Consider the following 25,425-nt stretch of genomic DNA (forward strand, 5'->3'; position numbering starts at 1 on the left):
TCCTTATCCCGCTTCATGCGAGTTGGTAGGTCCCGCGGACTTTTGTTTTTGTTTATATATAGGGCCTGGCCCGCTCCTTCACGGGCCATTTTTTCTAGCCCTAACTTGCCTCATCACGAGGCGGGGTGGGTCAGCCCGTAGGCTTTAGCTCACTTTGACAGTACTAGCGTCGCACACACGACTGTGTATTATTTTATTTTTAAATTGCAATATCTATATATGACCATGTTAAAAAAAATACACTTCGTAAAATATTTCTTTTGTCATTATTCAATAACCAATATTTATTGATGTGATACTCCAATAACAACTTCAATTAGTCTTTTGTTACCTTTTTGGAGGAGAACATGTTGAAGCAAAGAAGGGGAGACAATTAGTTGAGCTAGCCAAATGTTGGTGTACCTAAATACCTAATGGTCCAACAAGGCTATATTATTTAATAATTAATTTCTTATTTGAATTATGAGTGTGGTAATTCAATAATATTATCTCACACAAAACTAAATTTCATTAATCACACAAAATCTACAAATTAAATTAAACAAATTGTAACAAATCAATCTAACACTAGGATGTGCTTGGCATGTTAGAATAAAGAATCAAACCAACACAAAATGGAATTTAAGTTGACTATAATTTCGATTATCAGTAATATCAATAATAATTTATATAATTAAATATATTATATATGATTGTATTTGGTTGTCCTCAACCCTGGAAGTCTTGAACTTTCAGGGAGAGATGGACAATTTTTTTTTTTTTTTTTGTGGTAAAATGACAGTTTTTTTTTTAAAAATAACTTTTGTTATTTTTTTTTGAAAGCTTGTTGTTGTTGTTGTTATAAGTATGGACATTTTGAACTTTATACTATTTGATGGGGTAAATATTTGAGCATGCGAAATGTGGGTCGGATCGTATCTGGATCCTAGTTAAGTTATCTAGTGAGTTCAAGATGTGAGCTCGAGGTAACTGAATTGAGTTCAGATAGTCCCGAGCATATATGTGGTTGGCGGGAATGCCAAAAGTTCCATCCCCCCAACAATCTTAAATGCAGTATTTATAGGAGAAGGAAAGAGACACATGTCGGGCTCTCGGCATGATTGACACGTGTCGTACATGCAGTCGGTAGGCTTGGGAACAACACCTTGGTGGTCACGTGTGCACAGATTCCTGACCGTCCACTAATGCAAGCTTGGGTTGGGTTTTACATATAATTCACAATACCCAAGTGGACCTACTTGGGATGATTGCGCCGACCTGAACTGATAGGGTCAGTCCGTAGACCTACAGAAACCATTACAACCTCTGGCTAGCTTAGTTGCAGCTTTTAGGTCGGGAATGGGTAGCTTCCAGTCGACTAAAGGTCGTGAATGTCTCCTCTCGACGACTTGATCGGGTATCAAGAAGGTATGCGGATCGCAAAGGAAGGTATACCTGGAAATATTCCTTATCACTACTTATTCCCTTTCAATTCCCATGTATACCAAACATTGGAATTGAAATTCTCTAGTAATTTTATTCCTGCAAACCAAACATTAGAATTTAAAAGTATCACATTATTTCACATTATTCATCTCCTATGGAATTACAATTCCGTTCCCACTTAATTCCCTCCCTCCAACTAAACGTACCATTATAGTATAAGAATTATGTTCTATTTACTCGGTCATCTTTTACAAAACAAATAGTCAATTTTTTAATTTTGAGTGGCAAAAGACCACTAGTCAATACTTTTACTGTTAGGTATAATAAATTTTCCTATAATTATACTGAACTATAGAGTATAATTTATAGATACTCCGTATTTTTTTTCCTTTGTTTTTATTTTTCTTGAGAAAATTAAGTTCATTGTCTCCTTCTTGATGAAGGTATGCTCCGAGTTCCACGCACGCGTTCCCTTTTTTCCATTCTTTATTTACTCTTTTTTTTTTCCATAAAAAAAAACTGTTATCCGTATAATATTTTATAATTAAAAGTGATATTTATTTAATTATACATATATAATTTACTAAAAACTTATAATTAATTAAATATATCTTACTTTCAAAAAAAAAAAAATCTTACTTTTTAGTTTGAAAGTATGATATTTTTTTCATAAATTTTTTTAATCGTTTTTGCATTGTTACAGCTTTCATGTAATGATTCCTTTTCTCTTTACTCATTTTTAACCCTATAATTTTTTACGTTTTTTTAAAGAAAAAAATTATTAACGTGAGAGAGAGAAAGCAGACAGGAGATACATAAAGATTCATTTATGGCTTCACAGTTCTGATTTTTTCTTGTTCGTTTTGGGTGATTCCTGGTACGTCATTCTTCTTTTTCTTCTTTCTCTGTATTTCTTTTTAATTTTTCTTTAATATTCGCCTGCTGTGAGGTTTTTGAATTCGTAGATGTTTAATTGTTGATCCGATTCTGTAATTATTCGTGAATCTGATTCTGTAGATGTTTAATTGTTGATTTGGCGTTTAATTCTGAATGTGTTCGTCCATCTGTGTATATATATATATATGCCCTGAAAACTTAAAACAGAATCAAAGAAGATGAAATCGGGGCCTGCTGTGAGGTTTTTGAAAAGGACATTATTGATTTGGGAGATTATTGAGATTATCTTTTAAAAAGAGAAGTGATTTTAGCTGGGAATTGTGGTTCTGATGAACTTTGATTTGGAATTCGTTCTGTGCTGATAGGGATGTGTTAAGATTTGGGTTTTTTTATATATTTTTTTAAAGGATAATATTTGTTAGCTTCTCTGTTGTGTACATTGTGTCTAATTGAAGTTGGAATGTTGCAAGTTACCTAATCCTATTATTTGTCAAAGATAAACATATTATGTTGATGTTGAAAAGAATGGTTGAGTGTTGTATGCTACAAGCTGTGACCAAAGCATATTAAGGCGCATAAAAGTCTGTGTTCTCTGCCAGAAATTCCACAGATTGGATGGTTGACTGCTATGCAGCATAGTGCTGGAACCATCTTCATCTAGAGTTTACCCACGATTTTTTTTGCATATGAGACATGTTTGAATGAAAAACAATCTTTTTCAGATGTTATGCGAAATGATATTCTTGGATGAGGATATCTATATGTGTGTGTTGCTGGCTTGCTTTCTATTATTTTGAGGTTTAGGTTCAGCATAGGAGTGAATACTTTGTGCCTCTGGTGGTGGGTAAAGATTCTAAAATTTGATGATGTAGTTGGTTGAATAGATTAGTAACATTAATCAATTCTTTTCAATTGGCCCCTGCCCCCTGGATAGTGATGTGATGAAAATTTCTAAGGTTTCTTTGGGTTTCCAAACGTTTTTAAGACTTGATTAATACACTGTAGATGCTGTTTATCATGACTGATTCCTTTTAAACCACATAATATAATCAGAATATTGATCCAGGCCAAGTAAAATTATGGATGCTAAGCTTCATTGCGACTCTGTCCAATAGCTAAAAGAGGTTAAAATTTTACGTTATGTTATCCAGCATCTGAAGATGCGTGTTGTATATGTATGACTAGAATAGTAAACCACATAATTGTCCAAGCAAATAATTCCATTCTTGATCTCTTCTTTTACTGGATTCTCGTTTTTCTTATTTTGGTTTCATTAAATCTCTTTATTCCTTTAAGCTTCAAGCAAATAATTTCATTCTTGATCTCTTCTTTTACAGGATTCTCGTTTTTCTTATTTTGGTTTCATTAAATCTCTTTATTCCTTTAAGCTGCTTAACAAAATGCACCTTCCCTCAGATACCCAATGTACCTACATTTTCCTTTTATGTTTCTATCATTGTGCTGTATTATTTGCATTACAAACTACTTATTTACTTTTATCGTTCTATTTTTTCTTTTTTTAAATATATGTGCTGTGTATGAACTAAAATATTATTGTGAAGTGAGCTTGACTGTGTTTCTGAGATTCTGTGGGCATGGAAGTGGTATATATACTGTCAGCTAAGTGCCCAGTAAAAGTTTTACATTGAGAGACAATGGTAACAGTTCCTTTGATCTATGTTCACCAACATGGCTATAAAGAGCAGCTTACTGTCATTCAGCTCATCATGAATGTCCTTTTTCCTCCTTTTGCTTCAAATATGTTATTTTCACCTAAACTTTTTATGGTTACTTTATATCAGGTCTCTGCTTGGTTCACCTTTGCAGTTTTCGGAATGGAGGATGCGAGAAATACAAAGGAAAATACTCCTTCGGAATCCTCTTCTATATCAGGAGTTTCTGTACCAAATGTTCAACCAAACAGTGCATCTCAAATGAGTCAACACATCAATGGAAATGTGACCACCGAAGCACAGCATTCAGCTGTGAATAGTTCTAAGTCAGAGCACTTGAAAGAAGACTCCCATGGCATATCCCCAGAAGGGGATTATCCTTCTCCGGCAGGGATGGTTACAACATCTGCTAAAACTGATGATACAGGTAACGTTACTGAAACTGAAACTCCTCAACATAGTTCACAAATAGCTGAAAGTAGTACATCCATCAACAGAAAATCCAGAGATGCCGGAGCCTCACAGAGATGAACGTTCAGCAACTCTTTCAGTATCCATTCCATCTTCTGTGTTGGAAGCGAAACCACATACTACTTCTGCTACGCCTTCAGTTGAGCATGATGTCTCACCTTGTTCATCCAGTAACTCAGACGCGTTGAAGCTTCAACATGTAAAGATAAATGAATCCTCTGAATCTATTCCATCTAAAGACTCAGAAATAAAAGGTGGTTATCCTAACAGCACCAAAAATGCCATTCATACTCCTGCTTCGTCCCCTCAAGTTAGACACATTGAAAGTGAGAATCACTCATTGCCATCCGATAACACTGGTCAGCGACTAGCCAGAATTTCTACCCATTTCATTAAAACTCCAACCCCTATCCACTCCAAGCATCCTGAAAATGCTGAAAAGAACAAAATTATAATTGACACGGCAGCACCTTTTAGATCTGTAAAGCAAGCTGTTTCTAAGTTTGGTGGAATTGTTGACTGGAAGGCTCACCAAGCACAGAGCACGGAGGTATAGTTTTTCCAACTCTCCAAATGTTTATTTTTGGTTGAGTCTTAACCTCATTCATTGGTTACTTATTTTTCCGGCTTTTAAGAGTGGCTTCAGTTTGAGCACTCTGCCTTGATATTGTGAGATTGCAGTTGTGCATATATAAAATTCTCTCAAATTTGGCATTTGATTTCCTTTAGTGTGAAATGGGTATAGGGTCTCTTGGCATCTCACTATCAAAATATGGTTTCCTATGATGTTTGTTTGAAGTTCTCTTTACAGTCATACGTGGCATGTGATTTAACCTCATATCATCAATGCAGAGACAGAAGTTTACTAATCAAGAGCTAGAGAAAGTGCAGCAGGAGATTCCATTGCTCAAAAAAAAGTTTGAAGCTGCTGAAGATGCAAAACAGTCGGTTTTGAAGGAGTTGGATAGCACTACACATCTTGTCGAACAATTGAAGCTTAAGTTGGAGAGAGCACAGACAGAAGAGCAACAAGCAAGACAGGATTCAGAACTTGTGAAGCTAAGAGTAGAAGAGATGGCGCAAGGGATTGCTGATGAGTCGAGCATTGCAGCCAAAGCACAGCTCGAGGTTGCTAGAGCCAGGCATACTGCTGCGGTATCAGAACTCCAAACTGTGACAGCTGAATTGGAAAAGCTTCGTAAAGATTATGCTTTCTTGTTGTATGAGAAAGAAATAGCACTGAAAAAGGCAGAGGAGGCTGTTTCTTCATCAAAAGAAGTTGAGAGAACGGTAGAGGATTTAACTATTGAGCTCATAACTTTGAAGGAATCTCTAGATGCTGCACATGCTGCCCATTCGGAGGCCGAGGAACGTAGAATTGGAGCAACTATGGCAACAGAACAAGATACTCTACAGTGGGAGAAAGAAGTTAAGCAGGCAGAAGATGAACTCGCGAAGCTAAACCAGCAGGCTATGTATGCTTTAGATCTCAAGTCAAAGTTAGATGCTGCTAATGCGTTGCTACATGATCTTAGAGCTGAATTGACTGCTTATATGGAATCAAAACTGGAACAAGAAGTGGATAATGATCAAAACTTGGTAGGTGAGTTGGTAGAGCCTGGAAAAAGAACTCATGGTGAAATACAATCAGCAATTGAGTCAAGTAGGAAGGAGCTTGACGAAGTTAAGCTCAATTTAGAGAAAACAATTGCTGAAGTGAATTGCTTGAAAGTGGCAGCCACTTCGTTGAAATCGGAATTGGATATAGAAAAATCAGAACTTTCCACCACTCGCCAAAGAGAAGGAATGGCATCAATTGCTGTTGCATCTCTTGAAGCTGAGCTAAATAGGACTAAATGTGATATTGCCCTATCGCAGATGAAGGAGAAAGAAGCAAGAGAAAAGATGCTAGAGATTCCAAAACAACTTCAAGATGCTGCTCAGGAGGCAGATTTGGCAAAGTCACTTGCTAAAACAGCATGTGAGGAGCTGATAAAGGTAAGGGACGAAGCAGAGCAAGCAAAGGCTGAAGCAAGTACCATACAAAGTAGATTAAGTGCAGCTGAAAAGGAGATAGAAGCTGCAAAAGCCTCAGAGAAATTGGCAATTGCAGCTATCAATGCACTGCAAGAGAGTGAATCGGTTCAAGGCACCAATGATGAAGAGTCACCAACTGGAGTAACACTTACTTTAGAAGAGTACTATTTACTCAGCAAGCAAGCCCACCAGTCAGAAGAGCAAGCTAACAGGAGGGTGGCTGCTGCTCTCGCCCAAATTGATATTGCCAAGGAGTCAGAGGTGAAAAGCTTGAGTAAGCTAGAGGAAGTTAATAATGAGAAAGCTGAAACAAGGGAGGCTCTAGAACTTGCACTGGAGAAGGCCGATAAAGCCAAAGAAGGGAAACTAGCTGGAGAACAGGAATTGAGACAGTGGAGGGCAGACCATGAGCAAAGACGTAAAAACAATGAACCTCATCCAGTGGTGAACCCAACAAAGAGCGCAAGATCAAGTTCTGAAGATAGAAAAGAATCGAAGGCCTCCGCCCTGCATCATACATTAAGTGCCAATGAGCACATGGAAGTGAACAACCCTGAAAAATCATTGATGCAGGAAACCAACAGTGAAACTGATTCATCTTCTGCTGAAGTGAAGATAAGAAAGAAAAAGAAGAAATTATTTCCTCGGTTCCTCATGTTCTTGACCAAAAAAAAATCACAATCCAAGACAACATGATGCTCTGTGTGCACAGCTATAAACACCATCATGGCATTCACACACCAAAGTCAAATTCTTATAGAACATAGATTGTATTTTTATGTATTATATAGGTATTAATATTCAGTTTCTGAGGCTAAGTGGCTGGCAGGGTTCAGGAATAGAATAAGTCTGTTGTCTCTTCATGAGAAACAGATAATAAGGCGGTTCTGTAATTAAATTGAGTTCCTTCATTCCTTGTTTGTGATGTTTTCAGATGTATAAGCTGTTGGACATTTTTTAGGTCCTTATGTGTTGTTTTCTGAGTTTTTTGTATGCACTATGGTATTGTATATTGAATACAGCTATCAGGAATATGTAAATTCACTGTCCATTTGCTCTTTGACTTTTCATCTTGTCTTTTGAGTTATTGGGAAAATTTCACTCATTGTTTGTCTTTAGATTTTTTTTTTTTCATTTTAAATATTTTCTTTTTCAAGCATTTTACTTTCATTTCAAAATGTCAAAAAATGTCTTTCTGAACTAAAATTGAAGCATTTCTCAAGTCAAAAAAATTAAAAATAAACTTTTTGTACTCAAAAAAAAAAAACTATAACTTTTTTTAAAGTCTAACACAAAAACCTTATATAAAAATTCATGTTATTAGATTATTATTACCAATCCTATCCTTTATTTTTATGGTTGTATAAATAGAAAATCACGGTGTTTGTAAGTAAATCACCCTAATTTATCCATTCACTATTCTAACGGGCCAGGGCAAGGGTTTTGTGGGCAAACATTATAACTAATACTCCGCAATCTACCTTTTATGTTCACAGATTATGAATTATGAATTGTTCAATCAACTTAATGATAATCATAATTCATAGAGTTTAACAAAAAGCACTTTAAAATCTATTTTTGCATTTATTACAACAACAGCATTACTGGGTTCAAAACAAGTACTCTATTACCTAGAACAGTTTTTAAATCTCCAGATATCAGGCAAGCTACATAAAAGTCAAGTCTGTTTGAAATGGCTTCCAAATATACACTTTTCAAGCAATGGCCAAAGATACATGAATTCTTCTTCCATGACAGATGAACTCTAAGAGGATGCATAAATGAACAAAAGGGCTCTGTTCAGATATGCTGGACTGACTAAAGACCAATCTATTATAACTGGAGAGATAGCAAGTCTGTAGTTTATAGATTCAAGCGCCGGCTTGATATACTGAAGGAGCTAACTTTCAGTGGCGTGGCAACCACGAGTGGTGCTTCAGGAGAGTCGGTCACAGCAAACTTGTCGTGCATGAAGCGACTGTCTATGATAGATTCATCTCTTAGAACAATCTTGTAGCAATAGCAACTCTTCAAGCCCACCTGACTTTGGTAACACTGATGAGCACCGTCTTTCACCTGTTGAAAGTTCCATATTACACTGAACTTGCCCACTGTTGCAACCAAGTGGCGCTCCTGTTTGCCATTCTCCGTGACCTAAAACAATTTTGTAGCTCTGGCTGAATTAACTCAAAGTGCGATAGCTCAAACAAGAACAATAATTTATGTATTAACATATACTAACTACAGTGAAAAAGCAAAAGAGTACTAGCAAATGGCTTAACAATTGGTGATAGAATGTAAGCAAAGAATTACATAAACTATGCAGTGCAAATGTACATGAGGTGATAGCAATGGCAAAGTGCAGTAGCAAATGAAAAAAAAAAAGGTATTTCACCACAACCAGTGGTCCAGTGCTACATATGTGAATTTCAGACTTCAGATGTTGGATTCATTAGATGGCATAGCAACATTAACATAATGCACTCCATATTAGCAGCATATTTTACTTTCATATGAAGGTGATTGCAATATTAGCTGAACATTGAAACCATTGACACATTATATTCCATTTGGCTCATGTGCTCCATATAAGATAGGTTTGTAGTAGTCTAAAAGCTACACACAGAAACCAACTTTCTTATGCTATGTATCATAATTAAATGCCTCTTACTACCACTCTATTACCCAATTCAAATTCTCTGCAGAATGTAGTGTGCTGGAAATGATAGTAAATAGTGCAAAAATGTCACATGTTCATACAATTATCATCACGACAATCTTGGCAATTCATAACCTCAATAGATTAAGCACATAACCAAGCTATTTTCACTCAGATATGGATTAAACAGAATAGGGAGCATTAAACAAAAGAATCGCATACCATATGAGCAATTAATCAGCACAGAATGCACAAGGTAAAATGCATACATACCCATGAAAATTGTGCCTTCTGGAACCTATTGTTAGCTCCAGCAATATGAGAATCCAACGGAGTTAGCTTTAGCAATCTCGGAGCAGAGATCCTATTCCCCATACGGCCAGCAAACCCAGTCTTTGTCTTCCCATCCTTGTCAGTGAACAAGGTACATATCAGTACCAAGTAATTATCAGTTGTCCCCAATATCCACTTCCCGTCATAGGTAACATCAACATGGGTGATTGGTGAGCCAAGCCCTGGAAAAGCAGTTTTTGCCTGTCTCATGGTGTTGCTTGAGTACAACCTTATTTTCCCATCAATAGACCCAACAACAATAGATCCATCACCAGTAGTAGCAAAGCACTGAAAGTTAGTACCCCTAGAAAATTGATGCCCTTGAGTCCAATTCAAGACAGGAGTGCTGTCATTAACTAGATTCTGAACCATCCCATTACGATCACGCATATCCCACCTACACAATCTGTTATCATCCAGTCCTAAGAAAGTTGATCCCGAGGGATCCATCTGGGCGCCTTTGCTATCATTAGTAATATCCCTCATTGAAATGTCGACCCCGTCCTTCTCAAACCTCCACTCACTCACTACTTTACCCGTCTCAATGTCAAGCTGGTGTAAACCCCTCGGATGAGGAGTATTACCAGTGACAGGGCTCATGAGCAGCATATTAGTTTCGGCTCTCATAAGCAAAGCTTTCCTTGGAGTGGAATGAGCAGCACTAAACCTTTCCTTATCGAAATTGACATACACTCCTTTTCCTTGAATCCCATGATTGTAATTCCTCACTACCTGAATCCCTGAATCACTTATCAGAAAGCTATTGTCCAAAGCCCCAAGTGCCAAGCTTTGAATCGCCCCGCCATTAGCAGCAGCCTCCTCAAACTCCTCCCTCAGATCATGGCTCTCCCTTAAGGGGGTCTTAGCTGAGCTAGGGCTTTTAAAGAAGCTATCCCCTGCATCCTCCCACATTGAATCGTCAGCTAATTCTGGCTTTGCCCACCCAATGAAGTCCTTCCCGTATACCTTAACCCTATTTGCATCATTTGCTTCGTACCCATACGTATTCTCAAACAAGCAGTCTTTGTACCTGTCAAAGAAAGCCGTATACTCTTCTTCATCGAAGAATTTCGCGGCCCATACCCCATCTGCCACAAAATCGATCCTCTTCTGGTCCTTGAAAGCCTTCAATTGCAGATTTTCGTCCACCTTTGCCTTAATTTTCGACCCGATTTTTAAAACCCACCAACCCTCCTCGCACTCTTCATCTTCTTCGTCTTCGTCCCCGTCTCCGCTCTTGACGAAGCAATAGGTGGTGAGCTTGTCCGCAACGACCCATTTAGACTTGGGAGTGTTGCCGCCGACGTGAAGGTAAAGCTTAACGGCGTTCTTCGTCGGGTTGTGCTGCGACCCGACGTTATACTTGAGCTTCAGCGCTTTGAGCTTCGCCTCAACGTCGTCCAAAGACGTCGGCGTCTTTGCCGGCGTCTTCGGTTGGAAGGAGGAGGGAGTACTGGCGTCTTCGTAGTTCTCCTCGTCGTCGTCGTCGTCGTCCCTCCGGCTGTCGTGGGACCGGGACTCCGACCCGGTTTCCGATTCGGTTTCGGACTCCAAAAGCTCCAGATCTTCACGGCTATGGTTGGCACCCATTACGGCAGGCGTATCGATTAAGGAATAGAAAGCTAGAGAATCAGATTGCAAATGAGAATTGCAAATTGCGAAGTGGGAAAATGAGAAATGAGAAGAGGGTTTAGAAGGAAAGGAATGAGGAGCGCGAATTTGAAAATTTTGAAATTTGAAACGTTATTGCCTAAACGCTTTTTCAAATTAGGGCTTCTGATCCGATCCGATCCGAATGGTGTCGGTCACGGCTCATTTGGCTAAACTATTTTCAAATTAGGGTCTAAGCTTGTAGACAAATTATACCGTGAAACATTATTTATACGGCAAGAAATACTATTGATGAACGTTCATTTTTGGGTAAATCAACGTTTTAGTTCCTCAAATGTTGTCAAACTGTCAATGTTGCCCTTTAACTCGGTATTCATCGATTTAGTCCCTGAAAATAACTGTTTTTGGTCACATAACTCCATCCGGCCAATTTTCGGCGAAGGCTCCGATTTAGCAGGGTTAAATATGTCATACCATCTCTTCTATACCATTTCTTCACTTCGTATAACACCAGAGAACATGAGTCTCCATTCCAACTTAGTTCTGAGTAGCCCTAGGTCTCCATTCGCCTAGCACTTGCAGAAGATTAGAAGAGCAACTACTCCATTCGAAGATAGATATTGAAGACTCCAAGCTTCGAAGCAGAAAGGTAATGTCTAGCAACAATAGTTCTTCATCGGAATTCATGGCGGAGGTGCGGTGTAGGTGCGGATATTTGGCTCCAATAAAGATGTCATGGAGTTACGCTAACCCGGGGAAGAGATATAGGGCATGTCCCAGATACGGGGTAAGTGTAAAATTTGCAATGTAGTAGGTTAAATCTTATTATGGTATGAGAATTTATGAATGATTTATGGTTAGGGCTTAGGGAGCTGCCGGTATTTTGAATGGATGGACTATGATGTCTCCGAACGGGTATCAAATGTGCTTAGAGGGCTGTTGAAGAAGGCAGATAAGTATGAGAAGGAAATTGAAAAGCTGCAATTTACAATTGAGAAGAAAGATCATGAATTGAAGAAGAAGATTTGGGAGTCGAATTTGAAGTTTTTGTATGGATTTGGAATTGGTATGGTATTTGCAGGCTTTGTTATTAGTATATGGATGAGGAGTGCTTCTGGTAATGTAGGGTTAATGCAGCTAAACTAGCAGTAGCTAATGTTGTAATTTTTTTGTTTCAAAATTGGGAATGAAAGAAATGAAGTAATGTGATTTTGATTATCCAGTAGCTAATGTGTTTTTGTATCAGTAGCTAATGTGACTTTAATGTGATTAGCAGTAGCTAATGTGTATTTGTATCATAAATGAAGTATTGTGATTTTGATTATCCAGTGAACTAACAAACTGTGCACAACTATGAAGCAATGTGAATTTGATTTTGACCAAAAACCTTACTGGGCAAACTGAGCAAAACTATACTGGCCAAAACTTTACAAAACTGTGTAAAACTTAGATGTAATGTTATTGCTATGTGACCATAGTGAACAAAACCAAACTGATCCAAAAACTGAGCCTAAACAGCCAAACCAAATTGAGCCAAAAACCATTACCAGCCAAAACCAAATTGAGCAAAAAAAATACCATTTTCATTCAACTACACAGTTTACATTTTAGGTAGCAAAGCCAACTTACAAAACAGTCAAAAACAGTAGCTAAGCCAAAAACAGTAGCTAATGTCAACATACAAAACAGCCAAAAACAATTGGATCAAGAGTTATCAACATAGCTACCCAAAATCACCAACAATTTACATTGGATCAAGAGTTATCAACNTAGGTCTCCATTCGCCTAGCACTTGCAGAAGATTAGAAGAGCAACTACTCCATTCGAAGATAGATATTGAAGACTCCAAGCTTCGAAGCAGAAAGGTAATGTCTAGCAACAATAGTTCTTCATCGGAATTCATGGCGGAGGTGCGGTGTAGGTGCGGATATTTGGCTCCAATAAAGATGTCATGGAGTTACGCTAACCCGGGGAAGAGATATAGGGCATGTCCCAGATACGGGGTAAGTGTAAAATTTGCAATGTAGTAGGTTAAATCTTATTATGGTATGAGAATTTATGAATGATTTATGGTTAGGGCTTAGGGAGCTGCCGGTATTTTGAATGGATGGACTATGATGTCTCCGAACGGGTATCAAATGTGCTTAGAGGGCTGTTGAAGAAGGCAGATAAGTATGAGAAGGAAATTGAAAAGCTGCAATTTACAATTGAGAAGAAAGATCATGAATTGAAGAAGAAGATTTGGGAGTCGAATTTGAAGTTTTTGTATGGATTTGGAATTGGTATGGTATTTGCAGGCTTTGTTATTAGTATATGGATGAGGAGTGCTTCTGGTAATGTAGGGTTAATGCAGCTAAACTAGCAGTAGCTAATGTTGTAATTTTTTTGTTTCAAAATTGGGAATGAAAGAAATGAAGTAATGTGATTTTGATTATCCAGTAGCTAATGTGTTTTTGTATCAGTAGCTAATGTGACTTTAATGTGATTAGCAGTAGCTAATGTGTATTTGTATCATAAATGAAGTATTGTGATTTTGATTATCCAGTGAACTAACAAACTGTGCACAACTATGAAGCAATGTGAATTTGATTTTGACCAAAAACCTTACTGGGCAAACTGAGCAAAACTATACTGGCCAAAACTTTACAAAACTGTGTAAAACTTAGATGTAATGTTATTGCTATGTGACCATAGTGAACAAAACCAAACTGATCCAAAAACTGAGCCTAAACAGCCAAACCAAATTGAGCCAAAAACCATTACCAGCCAAAACCAAATTGAGCAAAAAAAATACCATTTTCATTCAACTACACAGTTTACATTTTAGGTAGCAAAGCCAACTTACAAAACAGTCAAAAACAGTAGCTAAGCCAAAAACAGTAGCTAATGTCAACATACAAAACAGCCAAAAACAATTGGATCAAGAGTTATCAACATAGCTACCCAAAATCACCAACAATTTACATTGGATCAAGAGTTATCAACATAGCTACCCAAAATCACCAACAATTTACATTGGATCAAGAGTTATCAACTTTCCAAAATACCACACCAAAATACAGTTTTCAATTGAACTACTCTAAACCAGTCAACCTATTGTCCTTGTCTTCTGAACCATGTTGCCTTGCAAGTGTATTTGAGGGCTCCAATGGTGATGAATTTCTTCCTTGCAAGTGTATGTTCATTAGCAATTGTAGATGAAATGAAGTCTGCTACAGTAGGGATGTCATTGGTTTCCGGTTAAGATGGTTGGGATGACATTGCTTCCTGAAAATAATAGCCATATGAGCACATGAAAAAAAAATTATAAACTTTGTAGGATTTAAGTGCAAATGCTCCCACCATTTCATTTAACACAAACTCTGGAACCTGTGTCTCAACTACTACATCTTGAAATTGGTCTTGAAGGTCATTGGGATCAGGCACATGGGAATCTGGTTCTGGTACACCTTTGGAAGCTGGTTCTTGTACCTAAATGGAATAAGTATAGCAACAATGTAAGATGTAATAAAAAGTCAGGCCTTTATATAGAAATAACATAGATATTTGAGTTTACCTGTTGGTTTTTTTCCTTGTAGGTGGTCCTATTATGACCTCTCATGCCACAAAGTTTACACTTTTTAACTTCACCTTTTTTTGTTGCCTTTTTCAGATACGGTTTCTCTACAACTAGATCAATTTTCCTCTTCTTTTCTGATCTTCTAGGTTGTGGCTTATACTTTGGTGGTAATGGAGATGGCATCCCAGTTTTGTGCCAGAATTCTTGAGCTCTAATAGGCAAGGTTGCAGGGCCATATGATCTGAGATAGTGCTCCACTGAATAACAGGCATGCACATGATTTTCTGGTAGGTCACACCTTTTTTCTTATAGCTGCAATGGCATGTGTACATGGGATGCCACTGAGGTCCCATCTCTTGCAACTACACTGCCTACTACTTAAATCAACCTTGTAAGCCTTGAAGTTGTCATCATCCACTTGGTAAATTTCATCAACTGATTTATAAGCAGTGAATCTAGCAGACTTATCTTTGCCTTCCTCTATTAATTTCAGAATTCTTGGACACACCTTGAATGGAAGAGATATCATTCTATCCCTATTCCTTTGCATCCTAGTAATCAAGTATAACCTTATTTTCTCACACATGGTTTGAATTGGCTTATCCCTGAAATTCAGAATGCAACTGTTCTAGGATTCACACAAGGTATTTAGGAGCAAATCAGATTTAGGGAATGTACTAATAAAGGCTCTGCAGTAGTGCTTTGGATCCCTTGCTCTTAACCAGTCAAATGCCTTAACATTGTAGCTCTTTAGTTCCTCCATTCTAGCCAGAAATTCTGCCTCAATAGTAGCCTTGATGAACTAAATTGATATGTTTATGTACCTAATTGCGACTTTAAAAAGTTTGAGGGCCTAATTGATTTTCAGGTACAGTCTGATGGCCTATTAGACACATTTTACGCTAAAAAAGTGACATTTACATTTAACTGTTATTACAGGTCACTAACAAGTAATTATGCCTTGATGAACTAAATTGGCATATTTATGCACCAAATTGAACTTTAAATACTTTAAGAGCCTAATTGATGCCTATTTGACACATTTTATGCAAAAAAAAAAAGTGACATTTAAATTTACCTGGTATTACAGGTCACTAACTGGTAATTATGGCTTATAAACTAAATTGACATGTTTATGTACCCAATTGCAATTTTAAAAGGTTTGAGTGCCTAATTGATTTTTCAGATAAAGTTCGATTGTCTATTTGACACATTTTATGCAAAAAAAAAAAAAAAGAAGTGACATTTACATTTACCTGGTATTACAGGTCACTAACAGGTAATTACGCCTTGATGAACTAAATTGACATGTTTATGTACCTAATTGCAGCATTAAAAAGTTTGAGGGCCTAATTGATTTTTCAGATAAATTTCGATGGCCTATTTAAAACATTTTATGCAAAAAAAGTGACATTTACATTTACATGTTATTACAGGTCACTAACAGGTAATTATGCCTTGATGAACTAAATTAACATGTTTATATACGTAATTGCAACTTTAAAAAGTTTGAGACCCTAATTGATGCCTATTTGACACATTTTAAATTTACCTGGTATTAGAGGTCACTAACAGGTAATTATGGCTTATAAACTAAATTGACATGTTTATGTATCCAATTGTAATTTTAAAAGGTTTGAGTGCATAATTGATTTTTTAGATAAAGTTCGATTGTCTATTTGACACATTTTATGCAAAAAAGCAAAAAGAAAAAAAAAGTGACATTTAGATTTACCTGATATTACTGGTCACTAACAGGTAATTACGCCTTGATAAACTAAATTGATATGTTTATGTACCTAATTGCAACTTTAAAAAGTTTGAGGGCCTAATTGATTTTTCAGGTACAGTTTGATGGCCTATTAGACACATTTTACGCTTAAAAAGTGACATTTACATTTACCTGTTATTACATGTCACTAACAGGTAATTATGACTTGATGAACTAAATTGACATGTTTATGTACCAAATTGAACTTTAAATAGTTTGAGAGTCTAATTGATGCCTATTTGACACATTTTATGCAAAAAAAAAGTGACATTTAAATTTACCTGGTATTACAGGTCACTAACAGATATTTACGTCTTGATGAAATAAATTGATATGTTTATGTACCTAATTGCAACTTTAAAGAGTTTGAGAGCCTAATTGATTTTCAGGTAAAGTTTGAAAGCCTATTAGCCACATTTTACGCTTAAAAAATGACAATTACATTTACCTGTTATTACAGGTCACTAACAAGTAATTATGCCTTGATAAACGAAATTGACTAATTATGTTCCAAATTGAACTTTAAATTGTTTGAGAGCCTAATAGATGCCTATTTGACACATGTTATGCAAAAAAAAAGTGACATTTAAATTTACCTGGTATTACAGGTCACTAACAGGTAATTATGGCTTATAAACTAAATTGACATGTTTATGTACCAAATTGCAACTATAAAAGGTTTGAGTGCATAATTGATTTTTCATATAAAGTTCGATTGTCTATTTGACACATTTTATGCATAAAAAAAGTGACATTACATTTACCTGGTATTATCGGTTACTAACATGTAATTACGCCTTGATGAACTAACTTGATATGTTTATGTATCTAATTGCAACTTTAAAAAGTTTGAGGGTCTAATTGATTTTTCAGGTACAGTTTGATGGCCTATTAGACACATTTTACGCTTAAAAAGTGACATTTACATTTACCTGTTATTACAGGTCACTAAAAGGTAATTATGACTTGATGAACTAAATTGGCATGTTTTTATACCAAATTGAACTTTAAATAGTTTGAGAGCCTAATTGATGCCTATTTGACACATTTTATGCAAAAAAAAAAGAAAAAGATGACATTTAAATTTACCTGGTATTACAGGTCACTAACAGGTAATTATGGCTTATAAACTAAGTTGACATGTTTATGTACCCAATTGCAACTATAAAAGGTTTGAGTGCATAATTGATTTTTCATATAAAGTTCGATTGTCTATTTGACACATTTTATGCATAAAAAAAAGTGACATTTACATTTACCTGGTATTATCGGTTACTAACATGTAATTACGCATTGATGAACTAAATTGATATGTTTATATATCTAATTGCAACTTTAAAAAGTTTGAGGGCCTAATTGATTTTTCAGGTACAGTTTGATGGCCTATTAGACACATTTTACGCTTAAAAAGTGACATTTACATTTACCTGTTATTACAGGTAACTAAAAGGTAGTTATGACTTGATGAACTAAATTGGCATGTTTTTGTACGAAATTGAACTTTAAATAGTTTGAGAGCCTAATTGATGCCTATTTGACACATTTAAGGAAAAAAAAAAAAGATAAATGTGACATTTAAATTTACCTGGTATTACAGGTCACTAACAGGTAATTATGGCTTATAAACTAAATTGACATGTTTATGTACCCAATTGCAATTATAAAAGGTTTGAGTGCATAATTGATTTTTCAGATAAAGTTCGATTGTCTATTTGACACCTTTTATGCATAAAAAAAAAAGTAACATTTACATTTACCTGGTATTACAGGTTACTAACATGTAATTATGCCTTGATAAACGAAATTGACTAATTATGTTCCAAATTGAACTTTAAGTAGTTTGAGAGCCTAATAGATGCCTATTTGACACATTTTGTGCAAAAAAAAGTGACATTTAAATTTACCTGGTATTACAGGTCACTAACAAGTAATTATGACTTATAAACTAAATTGACATGTTTATGTACCCAATTGCAATTATAAAAGGTATGAGTGCATAATTGATTTTTCAGATAAAGTTCGATTGTCTATTTGACACATTTTATGCATAAAAAAAAGTGACATTTACATTTACCTGGTATTATAGGTTGCTGACATGTAATTATGCCTTGATAAACGAAATTCACTAATTATGTTCCAAATTGAACTTTAAATAGTTTGAGAGCCTAATAGATGCCTATTTGACACATTTTGTGCAAAAAAAAAGTGACATTTAAATTTACCTGGTATTACAGTTCACTAACAGGTAATTATGGCTTATAAACTAAATTGACATGTTTATGTAACCAATTGCAATTTTAACAAATTGAACTTTAAATAGTTTGAGAGTCTAAATTGATGCCTATTTGACACATTTTATGCAAAAAAATGTGACATTTAAATTTACCTGGTATTACAGGTTACTAATAGGTAATTACGCCTTGATGAAATAAATTGATATGTTTATGTACCTAATTGCTACTTTAAAGAATTTGAGAGCCTAATTGATTTTTCAGGTGCAGTTTCAAAGCCAATTAGACACATTTTACGCTTAAAAAATGACAATTACATTTACCTGTTATTACAGGTCACTAACAAGTAATTATGCCTTGATAAACGAAATTGACTAATTATGTTCCAAATTGAACTTTAAATAGTTTGAGAGCCTAATAGATGCCTATTTATCACATGTTATGCAAAAAAAAAGTGACATTTAAATTTACCTCGTATTACAGGTCACTAACAGGTAATTATGGCTTATAAACTAAATTGACATGTTTATGTACCCAATTGCAATTTTAAAAGGTTTGAGTGCCTATTTGATTTTTCAGATAAAGTTCGATCGATTGTCTATTTGACACATTTTATGAAAAAAAAAAAGAAAAAAGAAGTGACATTTACATTTACCTGGTTATAGGTCACTAACAGGTAATTACACCTTGATGAACTAAATTGATATGTTTATGTACCTAATTGAAACTTTAAAAAGTTTGAGGGCCTAATTGATTTTTCAGATACAGTTTGATGGCCAATTAGACACATTTTACGCTTAAAAATGACATTTACATTTACCTGTTATTATAGGTCACTAAGAGGTAATTATGACTTGATTAACTAAATTGACTAATTATGTTCCAATTTGAACTCTAAATAGTTTGAGAGCATAATTGATGCCTATTTGACACATTTTATGCAAAAAAAAAAAGTGACATTTAAATTTAGCTGTTATTACAGGTCAGTAACAGGTAATTACGCCTTGATGAACTAAATTGATATGTTTATGTAAGTAATTGAACCTTTAAAAAGTTTGGGGCCTAATTGATTTTTCAGGTACAGTTTGATGGCATATTAGACACATTTTACGCTTAAAAAGTGACATTTACATTTACTTGTTATTACAGATCACTAAAAGGTAATTATGCCTTGATAAACTAAATTGGCATGTTTATGTACCAAATTGAACTTTAAATAGTTTGAGAGCCTAATTGATGCCTATTTGACACATTTTATGCAAAAAAAAAAAAAGACAATTAAATTTACCTGGTATTACAGGTCACTAACAGGTAATTACGTCTTGATGAAATAAATTGATATGTTTATGTACCTAATTGCAACTTTAAAGAGTTTGAGAGCCTAATTGATTTTTCAGGTACAGTTTGAAAACCTATTAGACACATTTCACGCTTAAAAAGTGACATTTACATTTACCTGTTATTGCAGGTCACTAACAGGTAATTATGCCATGATGAACTAAATGGACATGTTTATGTACCAAATTGAACTTTAAATAGACTGACAGCCTAATTGATGCCTATTTGACAGATTTTATGCAAAAAAAATGACAATTAAATTTACCTGGTATTACAGGTCACTAACAGGTAATTACGCTTTGATAACTAAATTGATATGTTTATGTACCTAATTGCAACTTTAAAAAGTTTGAGGGCCTAATTGATTTTTCAGGTACAGTTTGATGGACTATTAGACACATTTTACGCTTAAAAAGTGACATTTACATTTACCTGTTATTGCAGGTCACTAACAGGTAATTATGCCTTTATGAACTACATTGGCATGTTTATGTACCAAATTGAACTTTAAATAGTTTGAGAGCCAAATTGTTGCCAATTTGACACATTTTATGCAAAAAAAAATGACATTCAAATTTACCTGTTATAACAGGTCACTAACAGGTAAATATAACTTGATGAATTAAATTGGCATGTTTATGTACCAAATTGAACTTTAAATAGTTTGAGAGCCTAATTGATGCCAATTTACATTTACCTGTTATTGAAGGTCACTAACAGGTAATTATGTCATGATGAACTAAATGGACATGTTTATGTACCAAATTGAACTTTAAATAGACTGACAGCCTAATTGATGCCTATTTGACACATTTTATGCAAAAAAAATGACAATTAAATTTACCTGGAATTACAGGTCACTAATATGTAATTAGGCCCTTATAACTAAATTGATATGTTTATGTACCTAATTGCAACTTTAAAAAGTTTGAGGGCCTAATTGATTTTTCAGGTACAGTTTGATGGTCTATTAGACACATTTTACGCTTAAAAAGTGACATTTACATTTACCTGTTATTACAGGTCACTAACAGGTAATTATGCATTGATGAACTAAATTGGCATGTTTATGTACCAAATTGAACTTTAAATAGATTAAGAGCCTAATTGATGCCTATTTGACACATTTTATGCAAAAAAAAAAAAAGACAATTAAATTTACCTGGTATTACAGGTCACTAACAGGTAATTACGTCTTGATGAAATAAATTGATATGTTTATGTACCTAATTGCAACTTTAAAAAGTTTGAGGGCCTAATTGATTTTTCAGGTACAGTTTGATGGTCTATTAGACACATTTTACGCTTAAAAAGTGACATTTACATTTACCTGTTATTGCAGGTCACTAACAGGTAATTATGCATTGATGAACTAAATTGGCATGTTTATGTACCAAATTGAACTTTAAATAGATTAAGAGCCTAATTGATGCCTATTTGACACATTTTATGCAAAAAAAAAANAAATAGTTTGAGAGCCTAATTGATGCCTATTTGACACATTTTATGCAAAAAAAAAAAATGACATTTAAATTTACCTGGTATTACAGGTTAGTAACAGGTAATTACGCATTGATAAACTAAATTGACATGTTTATGTACCTAATTGAATCTTTAAAATGTTTGAGGGACTAATTGATTTTTCAGGTAAAATTGGATGGCCTATTAGACAAATTTTACGCTTAAAAATGACATTTACATTTACCTGTTATTACAGGTCACTAACAGGTAATTATGCCTTGATGAACTAAATTGACATGTTTATGTACTAAATTGAATTTTAAATAGTTTGAGAGCCAAATTGATGCCAATTTGACACATTTTATGCAAAAAAAAAAAAAGACATTTAAATTTACCTGGGATTACAGTTCACTAACAGGTAATTACGCCTTGATGAACTAAATTGATATTTTTATGTGCCTAATTGCAACTTTAAAGAGTTTGAGATCTTAATTGAATTTTCAGGTACAGTCTGAAGGCCTATTAGACACATTTTACGCTAAAAAAATGACATTTACATTTACATGTTATTACAGGTCACTAATAGGTAAATATGACTTGATGAACTAAATTGGCATCTTTATGTACCAAATTGAACTTTAAATAGTTTGAGAGCCTAATTGATGCCAATTTGACACATTTTATGAAAAAAAAAAAGACATTTAAATTTACCCGATTACAGTTCACTAACAGGTAATTACGCCTTGATGAACTAAATTGATATTTTTATGTACCTAATTGCAACTTTAAAGAGTTTGAGATCTTAATTGAATTTTCAGGTACAGTCTGAAGGACTATTAGACACATTTTACGCTAAAAAAATGACATTTACATTTACATGTTATTACAGGTCACTAATAGGTAAATATGACTTGATGAACTAAATTGGCAGGTCACTAATAGGTAAATATGACTTGATGAACTAAATTGGCATCTTTATGTACCAAATTGAACTTTAAATAGTTTGAGAGCCTAATTGATGCCACCAAATTGAACTTTAAATAGTTTGAGAGCCTAATTGATGCCTATTTGACACATTTTATGCAAAAAAAAGTAACATTTAAATTTACCTGGTATTATAGGTCACTAACAGGTAATTACGCCTTGATAATCTAAATTGATATGTTTATGTACGTAATTGCAACTTTAAAAAGTTTGAGGGCCTAATTAGTTTTTCAGGTACAGTTTGTTGGCCTATTAGACACATTTTATGCTTAAAAAGTGACATTTACATTTACCTGTTATTACAGGTCACTAACAGGTAATTATGTCTTTATGAACTAAATTGGCATTTTTATGTACTAAATTGAACTTTTTATGAACTAAATTGGCATTTTTATGTACTAAATTGAACTTTAAATAAACTAAATTGGCATTTTTATGTACTAAATTGAACTTTAAATACTTTGAGAGCCTAATTGATGCTTATTTGACACTTATTTTTCAAAAAAAAAAGTGACATTTAAATTTACCTGACATTACAGGTCCATAATTGGTAATTATGGCTTATAAACTAAATTGACATGTTTATGTAACAAATTGGAACTTTAAAAAGTTTGAGGGCATAATTGGTTTTTCAGGTACAGTTTGATGGCTTATTAGACACATTTTATGTTAGGAACATCATGTAATAGGTTTTGATGATACCAACTGTTAAGTAGAAATCCCCGAGTCTCGACCCATAGGCAAAACGCTGTAAGTTCGACAAGTAAACCAAGAGCGAAAATACAACCGAGTAACTTTGAGCTCAACTCGGAAAATATTTAAGCTTGAGGTAAATTTGTTTGAACATCTTAGAAGTCCCGTGTGTTGTAATCATATAGACAGATCAGAAGAAGGCATGGGACAACACTGGAGGAATAAGGGTCTGCGAGACATCAACTAAGTCTCGAGACATAAGCAGAGTTCGAGAGGTAGGACCTCTCGATACAGTTATCCAGTTCGAGACATAAACAGAGTTCGAGAGATAGACCTCTCGATATTTGAGTTCGAGACATCAAGCAATCAAGATATCAACCTTGGTCTCGATACACTAACAACTCTCCAACAAAGCTGAATGACGGCCTTACTTAAAGTGTGGAGAAGAAGAATATCATGGAGATGGAACAATGAAGAGGTGCCGAACGTGAAGATTTCAAAATGGGCGGAAATGGATGACACGTCAGATTTCCACCACAAACGGTCAAAAGGTGCACCAATGCTGAAGTGATCTGATTCTCTACAAACAAGGAATAATGGGAATATAAAAAGAGTAACTTTTACCAAAAGACGAAAGTGGAGCATGGACTCAAGAAAGTGAACTATGGAATATTCACTACAAGACAAAGAGGTTCAAGTTACAAGATNTTATGTCTTTATGAACTAAATTGGCATTTTTATGTACTAAATTGAACTTTAAATACTTTGAGAGCCTAATTGATGCTTATTTGACACTTATTTTTCAAAAAAAAAAGTGACATTTAAATTTACCTGACATTACAGGTCCATAATTGGTAATTATGGCTTATAAACTAAATTGACATGTTTATGTAACAAATTGGAACTTTAAAAAGTTTGAGGGCATAATTGGTTTTTCAGGTACAGTTTGATGGCTTATTAGACACATTTTATGTTAGGAACATCATGTAATAGGTTTTGATGATACCAACTGTTAAGTAGAAATCCCCGAGTCTCGACCCATAGGCAAAACGCTGTAAGTTCGACAAGTAAACCAAGAGCGAAAATACAACCGAGTAACTTTGAGCTCAACTCGGAAAATATTTAAGCTTGAGGTAAATTTGTTTGAACATCTTAGAAGTCCCGTGTGTTGTAATCATATAGACAGATCAGAAGAAGGCATGGGACAACACTGGAGGAATAAGGGTCTGCGAGACATCAACTAAGTCTCGAGACATAAGCAGAGTTCGAGAGGTAGGACCTCTCGATACAGTTATCCAGTTCGAGACATAAACAGAGTTCGAGAGATAGACCTCTCGATATTTGAGTTCGAGACATCAAGCAATCAAGATATCAACCTTGGTCTCGATACACTAACAACTCTCCAACAAAGCTGAATGACGGCCTTACTTAAAGTGTGGAGAAGAAGAATATCATGGAGATGGAACAATGAAGAGGTGCCGAACGTGAAGATTTCAAAATGGGCGGAAATGGATGACACGTCAGATTTCCACCACAAACGGTCAAAAGGTGCACCAATGCTGAAGTGATCTGATTCTCTACAAACAAGGAATAATGGGAATATAAAAAGAGTAACTTTTACCAAAAGACGAAAGTGGAGCATGGACTCAAGAAAGTGAACTATGGAATATTCACTACAAGACAAAGAGGTTCAAGTTACAAGAGCACCACTCCATGAAAATATGCTGAAAATACGCAAGACCCATGATCAGCATGGGAGACAAATTTCAAACGGAATAATTTTCCCTCCAACGGAATTATTCCTCTACTCTCATATATAAGGACGTAAAGACACAGAAGAAAGGGGGGATAGTGAAGGAGTTAAAAAGTTCGGGGAAAACAAGTTCGAAATTCTTAAGAAGTGTCTGTCTAAAACGTTCAAGAGCAAGTGTTTAACTTGGAATATCATCCTGATATTCAAAACAGCGAGAAAACACATCTTAGTGTTTCAAGAGAGTTACAAAGCTTAAACTGTTATACATCTAGAAGGTGACCGAAGCTGCTCTACATCGAAGTTGATTCAACGATAGCTTGTGGTCAGATTGGAGCCTGTTACATTCAACTGTGACAACCAAAAACACCTTGCTTTGGATTAAGCAAGAGAGGTGGAGTAACCTGGCAGCTGTCCGAGTGAAAGAAACCTGAGGCTTGACGCGGGCTTGGTGATCAAAGGTCAAGTGCTCGAGAGGTGGAGTAGCTGGAAGCGGGGAGAAAGACCTTGGAGAGGCGGAGTAACCTGGGAG

General features: G+C 35.2%; 4 protein-coding genes across 4 annotated transcripts; 3 read left to right on the top strand and 1 right to left on the bottom strand.

Annotated features, from left to right (window-relative positions):
• Positions 1-2,135: 2,135 nt before the first annotated feature.
• Positions 2,136-7,571, top strand: LOC116027324 (protein WEAK CHLOROPLAST MOVEMENT UNDER BLUE LIGHT 1). Its single transcript, XM_031268884.1, has 4 exons — positions 2,136-2,302; positions 4,125-4,422; positions 4,493-5,016; positions 5,319-7,571. The coding sequence occupies exons 2-4, from the start codon at positions 4,158-4,160 to the stop codon at positions 7,197-7,199; spliced, it is 2,670 nt and encodes an 889-aa protein (XP_031124744.1). The 5' UTR covers positions 2,136-2,302; positions 4,125-4,157; the 3' UTR covers positions 7,200-7,571.
• Positions 7,572-8,052: 481 nt separating this feature from the next.
• LOC116027969 (protein CYPRO4) lies at positions 8,053-11,252 on the bottom strand. Its single transcript, XM_031269770.1, has 2 exons — positions 9,436-11,252; positions 8,053-8,657 (listed from the first exon to the last, which is right to left on the bottom strand). Exons 1-2 carry the CDS (start codon positions 11,083-11,085, stop codon positions 8,367-8,369), a joined length of 1,941 nt encoding a protein of 646 aa, XP_031125630.1. The 5' UTR covers positions 11,086-11,252; the 3' UTR covers positions 8,053-8,366.
• A 506-nt stretch (positions 11,253-11,758) lies between these two features.
• LOC116027581 lies at positions 11,759-12,252 on the top strand. The gene is made up of 2 exons (XM_031269284.1): positions 11,759-11,893; positions 11,968-12,252. Exons 1-2 carry the CDS (start codon positions 11,759-11,761, stop codon positions 12,250-12,252), a joined length of 420 nt encoding a protein of 139 aa, XP_031125144.1.
• Positions 12,253-12,974: 722 nt separating this feature from the next.
• On the top strand, positions 12,975-13,468 carry LOC116027582. Its single transcript, XM_031269285.1, has 2 exons — positions 12,975-13,109; positions 13,184-13,468. The coding sequence occupies exons 1-2, from the start codon at positions 12,975-12,977 to the stop codon at positions 13,466-13,468; spliced, it is 420 nt and encodes a 139-aa protein (XP_031125145.1).
• Positions 13,469-25,425: the final 11,957 nt, after the last annotated feature.

The sequence above is a fragment of the Ipomoea triloba genome, chromosome 8 (genome assembly GCF_003576645.1).
Source record: "Ipomoea triloba cultivar NCNSP0323 chromosome 8, ASM357664v1".
Lineage (NCBI taxonomy): Eukaryota > Viridiplantae > Streptophyta > Magnoliopsida > Solanales > Convolvulaceae > Ipomoea > Ipomoea triloba.